This window comes from Elephas maximus, chromosome 7 (assembly GCF_024166365.1).
Source record: "Elephas maximus indicus isolate mEleMax1 chromosome 7, mEleMax1 primary haplotype, whole genome shotgun sequence".
Lineage (NCBI taxonomy): Eukaryota > Metazoa > Chordata > Mammalia > Proboscidea > Elephantidae > Elephas > Elephas maximus.
Genome location: NC_064825.1, coordinates 28,148,729 through 28,172,217, shown reverse-complemented (window position 1 = coordinate 28,172,217; position 23,489 = coordinate 28,148,729). Strand labels below are relative to the sequence as shown.

At 42.0% G+C, this 23,489-nt stretch overlaps 1 protein-coding gene across 6 annotated transcripts in view; it reads left to right on the top strand.

Moving 5' to 3' along the window:
* FAT3 (FAT atypical cadherin 3) overlaps window positions 1–23,489 on the top strand; it is a 793,468-nt gene that overhangs the window by 674,571 nt on the left and 95,408 nt on the right. For all 6 annotated transcript variants that reach the window (XM_049889556.1, XM_049889551.1, XM_049889553.1 and 3 more), the window contains exons 10-13: window positions 1,039–5,112; window positions 9,820–10,016; window positions 11,412–11,565; window positions 13,759–13,992. In XM_049889556.1, the coding sequence (XP_049745513.1) occupies window positions 1,039–5,112; window positions 9,820–10,016; window positions 11,412–11,565; window positions 13,759–13,992 (4,659 nt within the window). The remainder of the gene's footprint in view (window positions 1–1,038; window positions 5,113–9,819; window positions 10,017–11,411; window positions 11,566–13,758; window positions 13,993–23,489) is intronic.

Genomic DNA, 23,489 nt, shown 5'->3' with positions numbered 1-23,489 from the left:
GTAGAAGGTAGTCAGGAAAAAATCCCCACAACTTACAAAGCAAATGGTTACTTGGGAAGAATTTGCCTGAACAAAATCACCGACATCAAAATAGTGTTTTGGATAATCTCAGTTGTGATAGGGTGAAACGGTACCAATTCTGTGTAGCGCAACTTACCTTTGAGATAATCTGAAACCAAATAACTACATTATAATGTTCTGAAACTGCCCCTACATCACTCTTTCTGTTAAAGTGGAATACAGAGGCACTGGTTTAGGTATGAATACCTTTATACCAGCCTTAGGGGATTCCAGCTCAATCTGTTCGTCTTCTCACAAGGCTAAGAATGAGAAGCTCTATGCATTCTTAGTGGAAAAGCCTCTCCTGCAAGCCCTCTTGGAAACCCTGGTGGCGTAGTGGTTAAGAGCTACAGCTGCTAACCAAAAGGTCGGCAGTTCAAATCCACCAGGTGCCCTTTGGAAACTCTATGGGGCAGTTCTACTCTTGTCCTATAGGATCGCTATGAGAATCGACTCGACAGCAACAGGTTTGGGTTTTTTGTTTTTTGTTTTTTTTTTAACAAGCCCTCTCATTTCCTAACTTGAATGTTCACAGTGCTGTGTTGTGGTGGTGGTGGTGGTTGTTTTTGTTGCTGTTTTTAACCTGAATTAAGAAGCTGTTTTTGTTAATTGCCACTGAGTTGATTCCAGCTCATGGTGACCCTACATGTGCAGGATAAACAGTGCTCCGTGGGGTTTTTAAGGCTGTGATCTAGCAGATCGTGAGGCCTGTCTTCTGAGGCACCTCAGGGGGGAGGGAGGTGGTTGAACTGTCAACCTTTCAGCTAGTAGTCAAGCCCTTCACCACCTGCGCCACCCATGGACTCCAAAACTTAGTTCAGTTGCTTTTGAATATCCCTAAAAGAATCCTCTCATTTTATTTCAGAATGCAGTGGAATGAGTACAATTAACTGCTTTATATTTTTGAAGAATTAAATATCAAAAAAGATCTTGATGACCCACTTGTAACTAATTTTCCCCCTGATTTCTGCATTTTAGGGAACACTGGGAACACTTTTAAGATTGAACCAGTCCTGGGCATCATTACAGTTTCCAAAGAACCAGACCTGACGACAATGAGCCAGTTTGTCCTGTCAGTCAAAGTCACAGACCAGGGTTCCCCACCGATGTCTGCTACTGCCATTGTGCGCATTTCTGTCACCATGTCTGATAATTCTCACCCCAAGTTCACACACAAAGACTACCAAGCAGAAGTAAATGAAAATGTTGATATTGGAACATCAGTCATTCTCATCTCGGCCATCAGCCAATCTACCCTCATTTATGAGGTCAAAGATGGAAATGTTGATGGGATGTTTACCATAAATCCATATTCTGGAGTCATCACCACTCGGAAAGCACTGGACTACGAACGTAGTTCTTCTTATCAACTCATCATTCAGGCCACTAACATGGCAGGAATGGCTTCCAATGCCACAGTCAATATTCAAGTTGTTGATGAAAATGATAATGCCCCAGTATTTCTCTTTTCTCAATACTCAGGCAGCCTAAGTGAGGCTGCCCCAGTCAATAGCATTGTCAGGAGCGCAGATAACAGCCCACTGGTGATTCGAGCCACTGATGCTGACAGCAGCCGGAATGCTCTGCTGGTGTATCAGATTGTGGAGTCCACAGCCAAGAAGTTCTTCACTGTGGACTCCAATACAGGTGCAATCAGAACAATTGCCAATCTGGACCATGAAACCATTGCCCATTTCCATTTTCATGTGCATGTGAGAGACAGTGGTAGCCCCCAACTGACTGCAGAAAGTCCTGTTGAAGTCAACATTGAGGTGACAGATGTGAATGATAACCCACCTGTGTTCACACAGGCTGTGTTTGAGACTGTCTTACTTCTGCCTACCTATGTTGGAGTGGAAGTTCTGAGAGTTAGCGCCACGGATCCTGACTCTGAGGTGCCCCCTGAACTGACATACAGCCTAAAGGAAGGCAGCTTGGATCAGTTTTTCATTGACTCAATCAGTGGTGTACTCACCATAAAAAACAACAACCTCTCCAAAGATCATTACATGCTGATAGTTACGGTGTCTGATGGAAAGTTCCACAGTACAGCCATGATCAACATCATGGTTAAAGAAGCCATGGACAGTGGCCTCCACTTTACACAAAGCGTTTACTCCACTTCAATCTCAGAGAACAGCACTAACATAACCAAAGTTGCTATTGTCAATGCAGTTGGAAACCGCCTTAATGAGCCCTTAAAATACAGCATCTTAAACCCAGGAAATAAATTCAAGATAAAATCTACCTCAGGGGTCATTCAGACCACTGGAGTCCCCTTTGACCGCGAAGAACAAGAGTTATATGAGCTGGTGGTGGAAGCCAGTCGTGAGCTAGACCATCTGCGTGTGGCTAGGGTGGTGGTCAGGGTTAACATTGAAGACATAAATGACAATTCTCCAGTCTTTGTGGGCCTCCCTTACTATGCTGCTGTGCAAGTTGATGCTGAGCCTGGGACTCTGATTTACCAAGTGACGGCCATTGACAAAGATAAAGGTGCAAATGGGGAAGTGACCTACATCTTACAGGATGACTATGGCCACTTTGAAATTAATCCTAATTCAGGGAATGTTATTTTAAAAGAAGCATTCAACTCTGACTTGTCCAACATTGAGTATGGAGTCACCATCCTAGCCAGAGATGGTGGAAAACCCTCTTTGTCTGCATCTGTGGAACTTCCCATCACTATTGTCAACAAAGCAATGCCTGTGTTTGATAAGCCCTTTTATACAGCATCCATCAATGAAGACATCAGAATGGACACCCCCATACTAAGCATCAATGCCACCAGCCCAGAAGGCCAAGGAATCGTATATATCATTATTGATGGGGATCCTTATAAACAGTTTAACATTGACTTTGACACCGGGGTCCTGAAAGTTGCTAGCCCTTTGGATTTTGAAATTACACCTGTTTACAAGTTGACAGTAAGAGCCAGCGATGCCCTTACTGGTGCCAGGGCTGAAGTCACTGTTGACTTGCTAGTTAATGATGTAAATGACAACCCCCCTATTTTTGATGAACCCACATACAATACAACATTATCAGAGGCATCTCTCATTGGGACACCTGTTTTGCAGGTTGTCTCTACTGACGCAGACTCAGAAAATAATAAAATGGTCCATTATCAGATTGTCCAGGATACTTACAACAGCACAGATTATTTTCACATAGACAGTGCAAGTGGCTTAATCCTGACAGCTCGTATGCTGGACCATGAGTTAGTACAACATTGCACGTTGAAAGTCAGAGCAACAGATAGTGGATTCCCATCACTGAGCAGTGAGGTCCTGGTTCATATCTACATCTCAGACATAAATGACAACCCTCCCATTTTTAATCAGCTCATTTATGAGTCATATGTGAGTGAATTAGCCCCCCGGGGTCATTTCGTGACCCGTGTACAAGCCTCTGATGCAGACAGCTCTGATTTTGACCGGTTGGAATATAGCATTTTATCTGGGAATGACCGAACGAGCTTCCTAATGGACAGTAAGAGTGGAGTCATCACACTGTCCAACCACCGGAAGCAGCGGATGGAGCCATTGTACAGCCTGAATGTGTCTGTCTCTGATGGGCTGTTCACCAGCACCGCACAGGTGCACATCAGGGTACTTGGAGCTAATTTGTACAGCCCTGCCTTTTCACAAAGCATGTACGTAGCTGAGGTGAGAGAGAATGCAGCTGCTGGGACCAAGGTAATTCATGTTCGAGCCACAGATGGGGATCCAGGGACATATGGGCAGATCAGCTACGCCATCATCAATGACTTTGCCAAGGACCGATTCCTCATTGACAGCAATGGGCAAGTCCTAACAACAGAAAGGCTAGACAGGGAAAATCCTTTGGAAGGAGACATTAGCATTTTTTTGAGGGCCCTTGATGGTGGAGGGAGAACAACTTTCTGTACTGTGAGGGTGATTGTTGTGGATGAAAATGACAATGCTCCCCAATTCATGACTGTGGAATATAGAGCCAGTGTCAGGGCAGATGTTGGAAGAGGCCACCTGGTCACTCAGGTTCAAGCCATGGATCCAGATGATGGAGCCAATTCAAGAATTACATATTCCCTGTATAGCGAGGCCTCGGTTTCAGTAGCGGACCTCCTGGAGATCGATCCTGACAATGGCTGGATGGTCACAAAGGGCAATTTTAACCAGCTGAAAAATACAGTATTGTCATTCTTCGTCAAAGCAGTAGATGGGGGCATTCCAGTAAAGCACTCCCTCATCCCTGTGTATATCCACGTCTTGCCCCCTGAAACGTTCTTACCTTCATTCACCCAGTCTCAGTATTCCTTTACCATTGCAGAAGATACAGCCATTGGGAGCACAGTGGACACCCTAAGGATTTTGCCCAGTCAGAATGTCCGGTTTAGCACAGTGAATGGGGAACGGCCAGAAAACAACAAAGGAGGTGTCTTCGTCATAGAACAGGAGACAGGTACTATCAAGCTTGACAAGCGCCTTGACCACGAAATCAGCCCTGCTTTCCACTTTAAAGTAGCAGCCACTATACCACTGGACAAGGTAGACATTGTGTTTACTGTGGATGTAGATATCAAGGTACTGGATTTGAATGACAACAAGCCAGTTTTTGACACATCAAGCTACGAGACAATCATAATGGAAGGAATGCCTGTGGGCACCAAACTCACGCAAGTGAGAGCTCTGGATATGGATTGGGGAGCCAATGGGCAGGTCACTTACTCGCTCCAGTCAGATTCCCAGCCTGAGAAGGTAATGGAAGCATTCAATATCGACAGCAACACAGGCTGGATCAGCACCTTGAAGGACCTGGATCATGAGACAGATCCCACATTCACTTTCTCTGTGGTAGCCTCCGACCTTGGAGAAGCCTTCTCCCTTTCTTCTACTGCTTTGATCTCTGTCAGAGTGACAGATATAAATGACAATGCACCAGTCTTTGCCCATGAAGTGTACCGAGGGAATGTGAAAGAGAGCGACCCGCCGGGTGAAGTAGTAGCGGTCCTTAGCACGTGGGACAGAGACACTTCTGACATTAATCGCCAAGTGAGCTACCATATTACAGGTAAGCCCCACCTCCCATCATTTTCATTGTATGCTCAGCTTTCTAAAAAAAAGATGGAAGATGGCAGAGTGTGGGACTAGGAGAGAAGGAAGATGAGATGAACTGAGAATAATGAAACCTCTCTGGGACTATATAAAGCGTCCCTGAATGGCCTTAGATTTTCAATCATTGCTAACAAGGTTAATTTCACAATCATTGGTTTGCCTGCCATAGGTTGCCCAGATTGTTACCCTAGTCCTTGTGCCATTTTTTATCATTTTTAAAAAGAGTCCAGCAAACTGTCTCAGTTGAAGAAATGAAGATAACAGGTTTTGGTTTTGTTTCATTTTTTTCGTGGGGAGATTTTTTTTTTTTTTTTAACTCCCCACTCCCCTAACCCCTGGCAACCACTGATTTTTTTGTTGTTGTTCAATGGATTTACCTATTTTAGATATTTCATGTAAGTGGGGCCATACAGTATTTGGCCTTTTGTGTCTGGTTTATTTTACTTAGCATAATGTTTTCAAGGTTCATCCACGTAATGGTGTGTATTAGAACTTCACTCCTCTTTATAACTTTATAATATTCCACTGTATATATGTACCACATTTTGTTTAGTGATTCATCTGTTGATGGACATTTAAGTTGTTTCCATCTTTTGGGTAGTGTGAAGAAAGCTGCAATGAGCATTGGTGTACAAGGATCCGATTGAGTCACTGCTGTCAATTCTTCTAACTGTATACTCTATTTTTACAAAGAAAACATGCACCTTCTATGTTTGTTTGCCAACCATGCCCACCCCCACGAGGTATTTTCATAACCACCACTATGCCAATTTTTCTACACATGCTGTAAAAAATAATAAGCATAGCGCACTTACGAAAATACCTCGAAGGGGGGAGGGCACAGTTGGCAAACAAGCGTAGAAGGTGTGCGTTATTTGTGTAAAAATAGAGTACTTAGGGGCAGAATTGTTAGGTCATATGGTACTTCTGTGTTTAACTTCTTTTAGGAACTGCCAAACTGTTTTCCATGGTGACTATACCATTTTACATTCTGGTAGGGAGATATATCTTTAACTATGTTTCTTTCAACCTTTCCTAGTACTGATAAAAACAAATGGTTTGATCCAAATAAAATTCACTTACAAGTTTCTCCTGGTAATAAACATACTTATTATGCACACACAAGCACATATATAAATTAAAAAGCAAAGTTTGACCTTTTACTGACAAATCCTAAGTTATAATTTTGTATCAAGTGGTATTTCTATCTGATAACTCAATTTTCTTCTGTTTTTTTTTTATTTTGGTTGTTTTGTTTTGTTTTTGTATCCTTCTAAATAGTAAGTTCAACAGGGAAGCCAAGATAGACAGATAAGTCCACCAAGAGTATAACAAAATTGTCACCATTGTTCCAAGAGGCCAAGAATTTCATGACTGAGTGAAGAAGGGGTGTCCCTGACCAGCAATAGCTTCCCAGGGGGAAGTGGCCTTAAACCGCCAAAGAGGAGAGGGTTGATGGTGTGGAGACTGTCTTCCTAAAAACGCTTGGGGGGTTTAAAGCTAGTATTTTGATGTTGTGACATTCAAAGGCAGAACATAAGCAAAGTGCCAAAAGATTTTAAAGAATCCATCAATACTTGTAGTCAGGTGGCTTCCCTGTAGAAAAACTGCATTATTCAGAGTGAAAAATGAATTAATTAGAATGCCCTTAGGACACAGAATCTGCTTAAGCGCGTTAGTGAAAAAGTTAATGAATCACTGCAGAATAAGCTCTGCGGTGGGGCATATGTGTCAGTGCTTGGATTGCTACACCTCGGTGTTACTCTTCCCTGTTTTCATGGTGTTTTCTGTTTAAATCTCTTTTCACATTTTATGTTTCATCTGATACTTTTGGTCCTTTGACATTAAAATGTATATTTCTGCAGTAAAGGCATGAAGGATAGTAGTAAGCAAAGAAAGAGATAAGTAAAGCATCTCTTTGATTTATTTGTGTTCAGTTTCTGAGCAAAAGCTTCTCAGGCATTCTAAGGGATACTTTTCTACTCGGAAGAGTTGTTGAATACTCAGCCTTAATTGTTTATACGCAGCCTCTGAATTCTCAATGAATGATTTAGAGGGACCATCCCATCAACTTTATCCAAGTACTGAGTACAGAGCAGCTTAAAGCTACTGTTCCTGTTCGCAGTGCCAACCACCAACTGATTTTAATTAGATTTAACTTTTGCTCTTGATGTAACGTAACTTGGCTGTGCTGCCTCAGATGAACAAAAGACTATTAATCATTTTATTTAACAAAAGAACGGTATGGGTTCGCACTGAAAGCATTTAATAGAGAGGTTAGATTTTTGCGTGCTGAAATAATATTCGACTAAAGCATAATTGACTCCTCGCCAGTGGTGGAGGAAAGTGATATCCTAGGGAGGACCCTGCGCCTCACCAGAAGCACATTTCTCAACCGCGACACTCCTGACATTTGGGGCCGAATAATTCTTTGCTGTGGGAGGGCTACACTGTGAATTTTAGGATGGGTAGCAGCAACTCTGCTAGATTCCAGTAGCACCATCCATCCCCAGTCAATGTAACAACCAAAAATGTCTACAGATTTTGACAAACGTCCCCTGAGGGCAAAATTGGCCCTAGTCGAGAACCACTGCACTTGAGGAACGTACAGCCCTCACCTTTTCTGTGTTGTATCTCAATATGGTTCTGTTTATCCTGTGGTTTATCCCATGGTGAATGAGCCCTGGTCACACAATGGTTAAGCACTTGGCTCCTCACCCAAAAGTTGGTGGTTCAAATCCACTCAGTGGTACCTCGGGAAAATAACCTGGCAATCTGCTCCCATAAAGATAACAACCTAGAAAACCCTAGAGGACCATTCTGCTTTGTCACATGAGGTCACTGTGAGTCAAAAATCAACCCAATGGCATATACCAATCAACAAACAACAATCACATAATTGTCAAGGTCCTTGGACTTATTCCCCACCCCCGCCCGCCATGCCTTTTAATCTAGAGTATGCTCTTTCCCACTGTAAAAAACCTAAATGCACAGACACCAGAAATTAATGTAACGGAATATATTTATTGTGGGTAGATGCAATTCAAATCAAGCAAAGTCAAAATGAAAGCATGAGGAAGGCGCTCCCAAGAGGGGATAGTGAGAACAGGTTATACAGGTGGGAGCCAGACACGGTAGTCACCTGAAGGTCATCGTAAGTTCCTTTCATGTTGGTTTCTTAGGAGACAGAGTCAGGGCACGTGCAGGGTTTCAGTGTCAGTCCATTGTGAAAGCAGAGTCAGTGAGGACACGCCATGTATCCTAAACCACAGCTTCCAGTCAGACCCTGGAGTTCCTGCTTCTTGAACCTGACTGCACACAGATAATTCTCCAAAAGAGCCCAATATCTAAGGCAAAACAGTCTCTGCTAAGCTGCTTACTAAGCTATCACTTGACCTGAACGTGACTCCAAGAAAACCAGTTCTTTAAAGGATCAAGGTTCGAAAGGCATCTAAGGGCAAATGACCTGGGTGAATCGCCCCAACTCCATGGACCCAAAAATATGAATTCCAGAAGAATTAAAATGGTTTCTCACCACTCAATACTTCTGGTAGGACCATGGTTTTTGCCCTGTACTTTTTTAGGATTCATTGCTAAGAAGGTAAGATGACTCCACTTTTTCAATGAAGAAACCAACCAGCAGTAAGATATGTTTTCTTTATTTATGTCTAATGTCTGTCATCCCCATTGGAATGTGAACTCCACCACAAAAGCAAGGATTTTTTTCTGATTTGCCCAGAACAGTATCTGGCCCAGAGTAGGTAATATATACCTGTTGACTGCCCGAATAAATGAAAGGTCGATGAGCACATTTTGCCTGGCAGAATTCTTGCCAGCAGTCTTGTCTAGTGTTCCTTCGTGTTTGAAATGACATTATTTCCCTCTTAGGAATTAAATGGTCAAGGTAGTTTGTTTCTTCCTTCTTTTTTCCTTTTGTTCTCCAAGCTGCTTTTGTCTCCGTGTAGCTTAATGATATGGGAAAGTAATATTGCTGGGGTCACTGTAGTGTTTTCCGCATCATAAAAAGATGATTCCCTTCATCTCTTCTACTTTTCTTCCACTTTCACCAGCTTTACCCTGATAAATTTAGTCTAATTGTAGCGTTTATCTTTGAACTGTTCCTTAAATGACCCCTCATTAGTACTATTTTAGACTTATAGGTCTCCCTACATCATGTAAACTTTTCTTCCCCAAACTCCAGTCCTTATAAGAAGAGAGCAGCTGTATAATAAAGACTTCATTAAAGAATTCCTTAATAGAACTGACTGCCTTCCCTTGATTGCACAATCAACAGCTAATGAAACTGTCTTGGTAACAAGAGCTATGGTGTATTACATCTTCTCTTGAGACTAAGTGGAAAGACAGTCGTATCATCTTGAGAAGACGATTGATTGTTCACAGTTTGAATTTGATTGTCCTTAGGGGGAACTAAACAAGAGATCATCTCCAGCTTCTCTAAGTGGGTTTTATTCTCTTGGAAAGTTACTGTTTTACTCGCCACACAAACCAAGCACATAAATATCATGCTTTGTTCCACAAGAATCAACATATAGTAAATGCTACAGTTTAGGGGGTACCTGGATGACCCTACACGGGCCTGTCCCCGTAGCTGTAGATCAAGGCACTTCATTGCACATTTTCACAAGCTCTTTTTTCACTGCAGGAGGGAACCCCCGAGGAAGGTTTGCCCTGGGCCTGGTGCAGAATGAGTGGAAGGTCTATGTGAAGAGACCACTAGATAGAGAAGAGCAAGACATTTACTTCCTCAATATCACTGCCACTGATGGGCTCTTTGTCACACAGGCCATGGTGGAAGTGACTGTCAGTGATGTGAATGACAATAGCCCAGTCTGTGATCAGGTGAGATTTGGGTTCATATCTCATCTTTGACTAGGCTTCCCTAAATTAAATCAAGACTCATTTCACTTTTCTCCTTAAGACCAGCCTAATTTCTGTTTTTAGCTTCTTGATCAGTGAGTTCCAATTGGAGACAGGAAGGTCAGAGGTGGTGTCTAGAATGAAATATTGTAGACATGAAAATAGTGTAGATAGCAAGATCAGATACCTAGTGTTGCCCAAAAAGCGTGAGTCTTAAAATCAAATAAGTCTTAAGTAATCAAAAAGCACCTTATGGCTTATTCTGCCTAAAATCACTGCTTTCATAAAAGAGAAATGGAATGCTCTTAAAAGATAAATTACTTCTATCGGTTTACACAGCTGGTTAGTGGCAGTGTTAGTTCTGAGCCCAGGTCTCCAGGCTCCTCTTGAAGTAGCCTTTCCACTATTGCGCCTAACACGACAGTCAGTGACAGGGGGCAGGACTAGATTTTATAATTTTTTACTGAAATTAAATCACTATTTACCATTTTCGTTACCTTGTAGACCAAGAGACAGTATTGGTGCTCTATAGCTTAGAAAAGGAGCCCTGGTGGCGCAATGGTTAAGCTCTAGGTTGCTAACCAAAAAGTCAGTGGTTCGAACCCACCAGCCACTTAGTGGGAAAAAAGACCTAGTGATCTGCTCCCATGAAGATTGTATCCTAGGATACCATGTGGGGCATTTCTACTCTGTTCCATAGGGTCGATATGAGTCATAATCAACTCCACGGCACACAACAACAACATAGCTTAGAAAGTTTCTGTTGGTGCAATTTAATGAACAGCTGCTAACTGAAAGGTTGGAGATTCAAGTGCAAACAGAGGTACATCAGAAGAAATGCTTGGCAATCTACTTCCAAAAAACCAGCCATTGTAAACCCTACAGAGCACAGTTCTACTCTGATACGCACGGGTCACCATGACTCAGAGTCGACTCAAGAGCAACTGATAAAAAAAAAGAGCAACTTATAAAAGTGTTGCAAATAGATTTGATCTCTCATGCTAATACCCAATGTCAGTAGTGATTCTTTAAACAATTGAAGGGCTCCTAAGGCCCCACTGGGGCTTAGCAGAAAAGAGGATCGTGATCAATTCATGATGTGTGTCTTGGTTACCACAAGGTCTATTTTGTTTACCTTTGTACTCTTAACACCTAAAACAGTATCTAGCACATAGTAGGTGCTCAATAAATATTTGTTGAATGACTGGGCATTGGAGAGGCAGTGCGTCAGATATACCAAGTCTCATCATTTATTGTTGTTATATAGTTCTGTGGTAGAGGGGAAAAAATAGCTAAATTACATAAATGCATTCATTTTAAAAGAAATCATGGCAATTGTTCCCAAAATACTAATTACCTCTCCTTACCTTTGTCCAGGTTGCATATACAGCATTATTTCCTGAAGACATTCCATCAAATAAAATTATCCTGAAGGTCGGTGCTAAGGATGCCGATATTGGATCCAATGGCGATATAAGATACTCACTCTATGGATCTGGAAACAATGAATTTTTCCTAGATCCAGAAAGTGGTAAGGAGAAATTTGTTTTTTGGATAAATGCCATTGTTTATCCACGAGAGAAGTTAAACTCTCACATGGTCTCATCACTAGTGAGTGGTTAATACACTAGAGCGTAGTTGTGATGCTCTGTTTTCTCGGACTTTATCTAGGAAATGCAGCAAGCACATGGTGTCAGAAGATAGTCTAGAGCACACAAATTTTATTTGGCTTATAAAACTTGCCCTGACTTGACCTACATTTATTAGCATCATGTAGTCAGACATCTCTCTTTGCTTCTACTGTGTCTATATACGTGCGTTAAGGCATCTGCCTATAGAAGGTGTAAATAGAGTTTCATCACAAATACAAGTTTCCATCCAAACCAGACAGCAATGCATAATAAGACAGCTTTGCCATGCCGAAGTCCCTTTTGGGCCCCAGACAATTGTCTGGGTTTTATTGAATATTCCTGCCTGGTTTCTCCTAAACTGTGGACTGTTAGGTTTACATACATATTCAGGTAGGATTTACAATGTGAAAGGTTATATAAGCCAAAGGCAGATGCATGCATTGAAGGCCAATGCTAATGGAAAAGATATTTTCTGTGGAGGCCACTTATTTCAGTGTTATGTTCATCCAATGGCAATTTTTAAGTAAAGTTTGAATAGCTTGTATATTTCCAGTTCTCTGTTGGTCCTAGTGAATAGTGCCTACTGAGTCTCCAAAAAATGTCATGGCTCATCCCTAACCCCTCTCTCGTGTCAGTTGAATCTTACTGGGAAGCACTGACATGGGAATATGGACCTGGTTATTATTTACTTAATAGCTAGCATTTACTGATTAGCTAGTAAATGTAAAAGCACTGTATGGGATATTTGTGGTAGACTCCAAGAAGAACAAAACAAACCATGCCCAAGGGATGGTGTAACCCAGTGAGGAAGACAGACAGGTAAATCAATAATAATAATAATGAAAGGCAGAAGAGAATGAGTACCCAGGAGAGGTATAAGTGGAGGTATCTGAGCACAGAGGAAGTAGTAGCCAATGTTCTGATAAGAGGGAAGAGGAAACTGTTTTAGGAGAGAATTGGCATTTGAACTGAGCCAGGATTTCGGTGGCTAAAGTGGGACACCACAGGTCACAGGGACAGTGAGAGCTTGACTCATCCAAGGAATGGCATGTACCACAATGGTACTGGCGAGAGGAGCTAGAGAATGGCTTGTGAGAAAAATGGCGGGAAAAATAGCTTTAGGCCAAATCATGGAGAGCCTTAAATATTGCCCTGAGAAGCCACCGAACATTTTGCGGCAGGAGTGGGAAATGATCCATCCTGCTGGGGATAAGCCATAGGAGGAGCTGCTTTATCAATTAGATGGCTTGGCCTGAATTATGTCTACCAATTTTATTTAAAAGTAATATTTCATGAGTCCAACTTCTCATCAAATAGCATTTGTTTAGGTCTGTCACTGTGCTTCTTATCATTGTCTATTGAAACTTAAACTAAATTTGGGGGCTGATGTCCAGCACCTGTACATCTGTTCCAGTGGTTAAAATACAGACATATCTCCATGCTGACAGGTATACAGCTCCCACCCCAAGCTCCTCAAGCGTCCCCATCGAAGGGCCTAATCCCACCTCTACAGGCTCATCTGCCATCCAGCAACTAAAAGGTTAACCCTGGCTTAGTAGAGGTTCTTCAAGACCCTGCTCTAGTGCTAAAGCCAGCCTCTGTTATGATTGCTTTGCTTTCCTTTAAAAGATGGGATAAAGATACATTGAATAGCCAGAAGCCAGGAGACTCCCCTCTGGGTCTATGGGGGTATTGATATTACTGACCATTAGAGAATTTAGGATACCAGTCTATTCTCAATACTTTTTTTTCTGTAGATATAGCAGAAATACAGAGACATAGTAGATATCCTGAGCAGATCTTGAGAAGTTTAAAGACATATGGAGCTTCTCCAAGCAGGCAAAAGAAGCCCTGACACCACAGGCTTCAGAGCAGGGTTAATTACAGGCCTTTGAAGCTTGTTTGTTGGTGCATCCACAGTACCATAAATTTTTCCCTACTGCCTAAAACTTTGAATTTGATGTCTTTTTCCAAGTGTGGGTCACTTGGGCCAAATACCTTTGCTCCTTCCTGTATTGGGGATTCTGTATATAATTAATTATCTACTCTTCAAAGAAAGGCCAAGCCAACCATGCTGCCATTGATTTTCACAGGTGAGTTAAAAACTTTGGCTTTGCTGGACCGGGAGCGGGTCCCTGTGTACAGTCTGATTGCCAGGGCCACTGACGGAGGTGGCAGGTTCTGCCAATCTGACGTCCACCTGATCTTGGAGGACGTGAATGATAACCCTCCGGTATTTTCTTCCGACCACTACAATGCCTGTGTCTATGAGAATACTGCCACCAAGGCTCTGTTAACCAGAGTCCAAGCCGTGGATCCCGACGTTGGTAAGTCAGTTGTGCTAACGGACTTTGTCCCTGTTCATGTGCTTGCTGTGTCATCTACAAGTTGCTGCCTTGCCTTTGGTTTTCTGAGAAACTTCCTCAGCCATCCTTGGCTCCTTACCACAAGACCATGTACACTAAACCACATTTCAGCTCTTCAGTCGATTGCTTCATTTGCATCCCTCCTCTTCCTAGTGTTTGAAGAAGAGATGGTATGAATTCCTTTACCTTCTAACAAAGGATTGTCTTTTTTTTTTTTTGCCTTTTGAACAAAAATAATAGCTTCCTTACTTGGCCTGTTTCTCCTGAATATAGTTAAAATGCTGTGTTGTGCGGCAGGGAGAATTCATTTCCATTTCTATAAAGAATTGCATCACATGCTTCAACTGAAATATGACAATCTCGATTTATTGTGGTGCCCCATAGTGCAAAGACCAATTACTAAATGTGCTGCCAGTCCAATGTGGATTTTTTAAGCTGTCGTTTTTTTCCAGAGTATTTTGGTCACGTAGAAACTGACGTTACTAGGCGGGGTGGGAGTGGGGGAGATAAGAAGGAATTAGAATTGAAAGTTACTAACAAAGTTTGCGTTAAAATCCACTTTACATAATGAGATGGTGAGTTGGAAGAGACTAGAGTTAATTGCTAGGTAGTTCTTCTGAGAATGCATAAGTTATTGAGGTGACTGTGTGATGGAATATAAATAGGAAAGGGCATATAGACAGCCTCTTGGTTGTGCATTTTAAGAGCCGTAAATCAGAGGACTAGGGAATGATGGGGTGTGTCTGCTATGCTAAACAAGCCTTTATATAATTCAATGTCTTATTGCTTAATTCTGAACTGAAAGAAAAATTATCGGACTAATGGAAAAGTAAATACATGATAATTAGTTGGAAACAAACGTACAGCCCAGGATCTCTGCATATTTCCCCTTAGAGAAATTAGTGGCCACATTTTGCATTATTGCTCTTACTTCATTAGCATAATTTTCGAGGCTGAGAACCAACCCCTTAAAAGTCTGCATATTATAGAGCTTTGTAAAAATTAAAAAAAAGAAAAGGTAAACAGAAAAAGACTCTTGTTGGGATATCATTAAGTAATACTTACAAATCCTTATTTTTTTTTTTTAAAGAGAAGGTTCCTAAACATTCTCAGGACTCTTATTAGCAGACTTTTGGGGAAAGAGGACAGAAATAATGTGAATGAATAATTTCTTTTAATAATTTAAATTTGATTTTGAGAGTTTTGTGTTTGGGACATAAGTAAAGTTTTAAAAGCTGACCTATTGCTAACCTGTAAGTTAGCAAAAATTTTAAAAACTAGAATTTTTCCACCTACTCCCTTCAAGAAGAATTAGGTATATTCAAGGTTTTAGAGATTGGAGACAGACGGAAGGGTTTGATTAGTGCACTTGATGTTGTTTCAGACAGTGAGGGGGATGTTTATTGACTCATAGACATGGTCCTTGGACCTGTTTTGCAAGTAGTGAAGAATATCCAATTATCTAAACTCCCCTTTTTGCTTCTTTCTGAGTCAGCTGGCTGGGTTGGGAGGAAAGGAGGAAGGCATGTCTATATTCTTGGCAGTTAACAGGGTGGAGATGAGAAAGTCTTTAGGACCAAAACTGTAATGAAGACAGTATTGTCACCTTGCTGTACTCATTTGCGCTAATTGTTAGTTGTCATGGTGTCAGTTCCAACTCATGGTCACCTCATATATAACAGAACTAAACATTGATCAGTCTTGCACAATCTTCATGATCATTGGTATGCTGGAGTCCATTGTTGCAGTCACTGTGTATTTTGAGTGTTTTTTAACCTAAGAGGGTTATTCTGTTGTGATTCATAAGATTTTCATTAGCTAATTTCTGGAATAGATCCCCAGGCCTCTCTTCCTAGCCTTTCTTACTCTGGAAGCTCTGCTGAAGCCCATCTATCATGGGTGACCCTTCTGGTATTTGAAATACTGTGGCAGAGCTTCCAGCTTCATAGCAACACACAAGCCACCATAATATGGCAATTGACAAATGGGTGGTGGTTTGCTAATTAGCAAAAGGCATATATGTTCAGAGCTTTAAACAGAGACAGAGGTTGGCAGACATGTATAATGTGAATTCACCAGACCATTGTATCAGCTTAGAAGTAAGTTAAATTCTAGCATGGTACAACAGATTCTGGCTCATTTTCTCCACTTTTCTAGATCTCACTTAGCTTTAAAATAAGTGCTGAACTAAGATAGCTGAGGAGGTATAAATAAATACTTCCAAAAATACCAGTTAAACACCATCTATGCTCCAGCCGGAATCGACTCGACGGCACTGGGTTTCGGGGATGCCCGAAGCACCATGCTGAGGAAGCGATGGTTAAGTTCTTGGTCATCCCTGCAGGGGGTTCCAGTGGCAATGGCCTCAGTCCAGCTGTGAGTCAAACAAATGTCAACAGTGTTCAGAGTCCTTGAGTGTCAGTGTCTGGTGGCTTATGACATTTGCATTAGCGTCCTGATCAGAACACTTGCTTTTTCAGGGTGACCATTACTCAGTCTTTTGCAATGGATCACTTATAAATGTGAGCTGTGTACTGAGATTTCCAGATTATTCTGTGAGGAATTCATTTTGGGGCCAAACCCAACCTCTACCATGAAGCTGAAATCGTACACCAATGGCTGTTAGGCTGAATCCAACCCTCAAGTATCTTTAGTTTGACCTACACGGTGTTCAAAAAAAGATTGAGTTAGTTGTCAATATTTAAAATTCAGGAGATTTTTATTAGAAATGTAGATTTCCAACTTCTTAGAAAAGCAACTCAGCAATTGGCAAGCCCACTGTCCCGCAATGGCAGGAGCCCAGTAGCAGCTGCCCCCTGGATACCAGCCGTGGTTTTTACCCTCCCTTCACTTATATTTGTTACCACCTGACTTCAGTGGCATTTGGGTTTGCAACCCCTTCTCTAAAGTGATGAGGAAATGTTTGATTTTTTTTTTAACTTTTTATTTTGAAATAAGTATAGGTTCACTGGAAGTTGCAAAAATATGTACTTAGTGAGAGTCCCGTACATGTTCCTCCCAGCACCCTCCTCCCCAAGGACAACACCTTGAGTAACTATAGTAGACTATCAACACCAGGAAATTGACATTGGTGTGATCCACAGAGCTAATTCAGATTTTACCAGTTTTGTGTGTGTGTGTGTATATGTGTTTCTCTGCAGTTTTATCACCTGTGTGGAGCCCAGGTGGCACAGTGGTTAAGAGCTATGGCTGCTAATCAAAAGGTCAGCAGTTTGAATCCACCAGCTGCTTCTTGGAAACCCTATGGGGTGGTTCTTCTCTGTCCTATAGGGTTGCTATGAGTCGGAATCGACTCAACGGCAGTGGGTTTTTGGGTTTTGGTAGCTTCATGTAACCACCACATTCAACTTAAAACTGTTCTATCACCACAAGGCTCCCTCCTAGTACCCCCTTATAGCGACTCCCACCTCCTCCCTGCACCCCTCTCAGTCCTTAACCTCTGTCCTCCATGTCTATACTTTTGCTGTTTGAAGAATGTTACTTAAGTGGAATCATATAATATGTAACCATTTTTAAGTTATGGCTTTTTTTTTTCCTGCATAATTTCCTGGAGATCCATTCAAGTTGTCTAATCGGTTTTTTATCCTAGTGAAGAAGAACGTTGGCTCCATTTGTGTAAATTACAGGGATATTTGGTTCATGAAGTTCCTTTTGCTAATCATATTTCTTTTACTTGAAGTTGTTTTCACCAGCACTGGACTACAATATACACTAACTTGCCATGGAGTCGATTCCAGCTTATGGTGACACCACCGTGTGTGCCAGAGTAGAATTGTGATTATAGGATTTTCTGTGGTTGTTTTTTTGGAAGTAGATTGCCGGGCCTTTCTTCTAAGGTACTTCTGAATGGGCTTGAACTTCCAACCTTTCAGTTCGCAGCCAAGCACGTTAACCATTTGCACCATCCAGGGAGTAATCAAAGAACCAAACCAGCTGCTGTCGAGTCGATTCAGACTCATAGTGACCCTACAGGACAGAGTAGAACTGCCCCATAGGGTTTCCAAGGTGTGCCTGGTGGATTCGAACTGCCAGCCTTTTGGTTAGCAGCCGTAGCTCTTAACCACTACGCCACCAGGGTTTCCATCCAGGGAGTAGGTCACTATAAATTGCAGAGAAAAGACAGGGATATGGTAATCTGAAATCTGAATACATAACTTCGTAAATTCAAAGCTTTTGCAATGACTTGCCAGACCTTTAAATCCTCGTTTTCTTATTTTTAAAAATATAATTGATTTTAGCCAAACAACTCTCTTTTACACTGAATTCATTATTCATAACGAACTAAGGTTAATGTTAGTGTCATTACCTAGGGCAGAAATAAAATAAAAACAAGGGAGAAAAAGATCATTTTAACACTAATTTTATGAGCTCTGAGAAATAGCGTGACAACTATCTAGATTTTAGCATTCAATTCTTAGTTTTCCTGTAAAATGGAAATATCTTCAATCCCATAAACTAGTGACGTGACTTCATGACCCAACATTTGTAAAAATCCTTTCAGTACAGATGAGGAGACTTTGTTACACTAACTCTGGGGCTAATATCCTTCTATTTAGTCTGCCTCTTAGAGAAGGATGGATTTATGCCCAGGTTCCCAGTTTTGAGGGTTTTTTAAAGCCAGCAAAGGAATATGCAGTGGTGAGCATCAGAGCTAAAATTTGTGACTATTTTAGATAAAATGACATGAAAATAAAATATAAACCTGCACTGGAAAATATGCTATAGCCCATGATATATCGAGAGGCCAATTTCCAGGAATTTGAGATCCAAGAGGATAAGTTTTTCCTCTTATGGACTGGGGATATAAAGCAAGGAAATGTTCTAATGAGCAACTCACTCACTCCTTTCTTGTAAAATATTTTCCGCAAGACTTGGAGCTTTTCTCAGAGGAAGTTGGAGCTCGAAACACACATTACAGTTATTTTCCATTCGATTTAACAAATATGTAATGAACAGCTAGGTAGTAGGCACTACAGAAGAAACTGCAAGATTCTCAAAGGCAAGAGATGTGCAGTGACAGGGTTCAGGTAACATGAAGCCTAGTGAAGAAGGCGAATCAGAATCACACAGACCTTGGCTATAAGGCAGAGCTCGCGGAATGAATACGAATTCAAAAGCCAGAAGTCCAAAGCATTCAGGAAGACAGGTTGTTGTTGTGTACCTTCGAGTCAATTCTGACTCAGGAAGACTAGAACCATGAGGATAAAGTCAAAACGTTAGGAAAGTGTGGACTCAACTAAATAGCTGGAAGAACACCAGTGGTCTACCACAGAGGAGAGGTAGATAAGATGGAAAAAGACCAGGGCCTGATTGTGGTGGTTCACGAAGGCTGGAAGTTATGTACCTAACACAATGGGAAGAAAAGAACCACTGAACATTTTCAGAAAAGAAATCGTAAGATCTGGATTTGGGGATTTCTTGGCCCAGTGGTTAAGAACTCAGCTGCTAACCAAAAGGTCTGCAGTTCAAATCTGCCAGCTGCTCCTTGGAGACCCTATAGGGCAGTTCTACTCTGTCCTATAGGGTTGCTGTGAGTCGGAATCGACTTGCTGGCAGTGGGTTAATCTCTTAGGAGCCTCTAAAATGGTTTGGATCAAGGCAAAACAAGAGTGAGAAAAGCTGCTAGGAGTGTATTGAAAAGGGTTTAAGAGTCAAAATTACAGTAGTAGTTTTGGGATTTAAAAGGAAGAAGCAAAGAAGAAGGAGAGAGATTTCCGATGTGATACCTGGAGATCTTGGTAATTGGGCTGAAATCAAGGAAGACAGCCTAGTCAGCATTTCAAACTTGGGGGCCAGGTGAAGGGTACTTCAGGATCAGTACCCTTCAGAATGGTCTGAAATAGGAGCTGGTCTAGAGAGAAACATGAAAAATTGGGGATGCACTGTGAATTAAAGTGCGGGCCTTTAGAAAGAAGCCAGGAATCAAGATAAGAAGTTTGCCTATCATGACAATGTGCTGAGTGCTCAGGAGAAGAGAATGTCTGAAAATGCTCAAGGAAAAGTACAGAGAAGAGAGAACTTTAGGAAACACTTGTATTTAGTGGTGCAGAAGAGCAGCGTAACCAAGAGAAGAAACAGCGTCAGAAGTCAGAGGAGAAAGAGGAAGACCACACAGTTGCAGTGTCACGAAACCCTAGATACATGAAGGATGACACTGAGCAGAACGCCCCATAGAACAGCTGATGATATTAAGGGTCATTATTGATCTTAAGTATAGTAATGGTATTGTGATTATGCTGTACGAAAAGAGTGCCCATTTTGTAGTGATACGTAGTAATATATTTACAAACAAAATGATAGAATGTCTGGGATTTGCCCCAAAAATAACCCAGGGGGAGTGGCATGGGTATAGATGGAACAATTTGGGCCATGTTTTGATCACTGTAGAGGCTGAGTGAGAGGTACAGTGGGTTCAATACACAATTATACCACTCCTTCTACTTTCACATGTTTTTAAATTTCTATAATAAAAGTTTTTTATTATTATGTTAAGGTAAATAATGCCCCCATGTAACTACACATGCTAAGGTAGAGGACTTCAGGCATGATTGGATACAGGGGACTCTGGCTTTAGGATGTATTGTCTCTTTGCATCAAATGCTATCATTTCATCTACGTTAACTTCGTTCTTGCACCGGTTAACTTCATTCTTGTGCAGGTTAACTTCCTTCTTGTACAGGTAATTCTACTGTGGGCACAAGTTGCCTGTCAGGAGCTCTGGGAGCCACCTCCTTCCTGGGTCACATCCACTGGGGAGAGTGACAGCCTTTTCCTGAGAAATCGCTGATCCTTGGGTATAACTGGCTCTCAGTCAGTCATGTGTCAGTCTTTGGTGCGAAGAGAATGGGATGTACTGGTTGGCTTTGGCCTTGGACCCAGGTTTCTTCCCCAAAGCCAGGCGAGCCACTGCATCCTGAGACACACCTAGGCATAGAGTAAGGAGGGGCAGTTCCCTAGGAGGAAATGAAGTTCAGTTACCAGAGGGATCCATGAATGCTGGATGGCAAAACCACTACAGGAAAGTAGGACACATTTTTCAGGGAATTAAAGAATAGTGTGACCATGAGGAAACAAAGAGAGTGGGTGAAAACTGCTGCATTTGACATTGGACAGTGAAATGGAAGGGAGAGTGAAATGGTAGCCAAAGAAGCTGTCTCAGTCAGAAAAGGTTCTTTTAGAATACAGGAAATGAGTTTGTTTGTAGATAAGTTTATTTGTAGAAAAAGAGAACTTGAAGAATGCAGCCTGGAAAAGACTGGTGTCTCTCTGTCACTGTCCATTGTCCAGAACTACTCACATAATCTGACACACCTGGAAAGAAGGCTAAGATATGTAAAGGAGCCCATGGAATATTTGGTGAGCACCAATTGTGTCTGGCACAATGGTGAAAGCAGGAGAGGGTGAGATTACTAATGTGAGTAGGAAAGGTTACCCAAAGCAACATGGAGGGACCCCCTTGACCTTAGAAATGAAAGGAAGGAGATCGGAAGGAAGGGAGCGAGGGAGGGAGGGAGGGAGGATGGAAGCAGGAAAAAAGCTCAAAGTAAGAAAAGAAGAAGAAGCTGCTGAAGAAAATTAGTGGGAGGCACAGCATCTGCCCTGAGACATCTCCATACAGTAAGAGGTTTTGCCATCAACAGAGACTAACACGGCAGTGACTGGGCAGGGAGTTCTGAGGAGAGTGAGGGAACTTTGTTTCTGGTGGCTAGAGAAAATGTGATAGAGAAGCAGCAACAAATGAGGAGGCAAAATGCCCCATCCCTTGAGGGTTCTGTAGGTGCTGGATTACATGATTGTATTGGGTCTAATCAGTGACCAAAATATATTAATAGAAAATACGAAAGTTCTCTCTCTCAGTCTTCCAGAATAATGCCATTATGCCCCCTAAAGTTAATAGTTACTCATATTAGCAGGGAATAGAAAAGAGAAAACTTTTCCATTTTTACCTGAGTGTTTGTTTCTTCACTCTTCTGAGCATCCTGTTTTGTGCAGCAGTGGTTCAGTGGCAGAATTCTCACTTTTCATGTGGGATGCCCAGGTTCAATTCCCAGCCAGTGCACTTCAAGTGCAGCTACCACTTGTCTGTCAGTGGGGGCTTTTGTGTTGCTATGATGATGAACAGATTTTAGTGGAGCTTCCAGAAGACAGACTAGGAAGAAAGCCCTGGCAATCTACTTCCAAAAATTAACCAGTGAAAACCCTGTGGGTCACAAAAGTCTGATCCCATTATGCACGGTGTCACCATGAGTCAGGGGATAACTTGATGGCAGCTAACAACAACATTCCCTATGATAATGGGAGCTTGCTATCCATGTTGGAAGTTCATTTACCGAGTATTTCTTGAGGGAGATGACATTGGGGAGATGGCATTAGGACCTCTGTGCCATACTCTCATGGGGCAGAGGCTAGATTGAACATGCTTTTCCAAAGCACGAATCTTGTCAGATGAAGTGAAAGGCTGACCCACTGTCTGGGGGCTTTATTGGCTGAGAGGAGTGTAGCTCTCTAAGAAGGAGCAGAAAATTACTTACCTGAGGGGTTGTTCTTGTTAGTTGTCATTGAGTCGATTCCAACTCATGGCCCCATGTGTGCAGATTAGAACGGCTCCAAAGGCTGTGTGTGACCTTTCAGAAGCGGATCACCAGGCCTGTCTTCTGAGGCACCCCTGGATGTTCAAGGCACCAACCTTTCAGCTAGTAGTTGAGTGTTTAACCATTTGTGCTAACCAAGGACTCCTACCTGAGAGGGAGTGTTCACTAAAATACCAATGAGGATCCTTAAAAGATCTTTCTGACCAAGCCAGTTTAAACAAGCCCATCCAATTGTTTTCCTGCTTCTACTGACTCATCCCAGGCTTCTGTATCTGCCATTTCTTTGAAAGCCATAATGAGAGATTTGGAAAGAAAAACAAAGAGGTGAGATAAGTCTGTAGGAAAGTGTTGTAGACAAGACGCTGGCAGTCTGACAGAGAAGCATGTAGGGTGCTCTGGTTTAGCAGCTCCCCGGCAGGGAGTCTGAGGGAGTGTCACTCACACCAGTCTGTAAGAATCTGAAATGCTGTCACACCTGGAGCTTTCACGCCACTGGAAATTTGATGGCCAAAGATACCTGTGATGGTGTCTGATTTTAAGTCTTCCATTATCACCCTTGATTTCATAGAGGAAAATAAATATACATCCAGTGTTTACTCTCTGAAACCCCAATCTAGAGAGGACATGTTATTATTGGATGTTGCTGAGTCGATTCCGACTGGCAGCAATCCCATGTGACAGAGTTGAATTGCCCCATAGGGTTTTCTTGGTTGTAATCTTTACAGAAGCAGATTACCAGGTCTTTCTCCCCCAGAACTCCTGGGTACGTTCGAACTGCCGACCTTTTGGTTAGCAGTTGAGCGCTTAACTGTTGTACCACCAGGTCTCCTTAGAGAGAATGTAGCT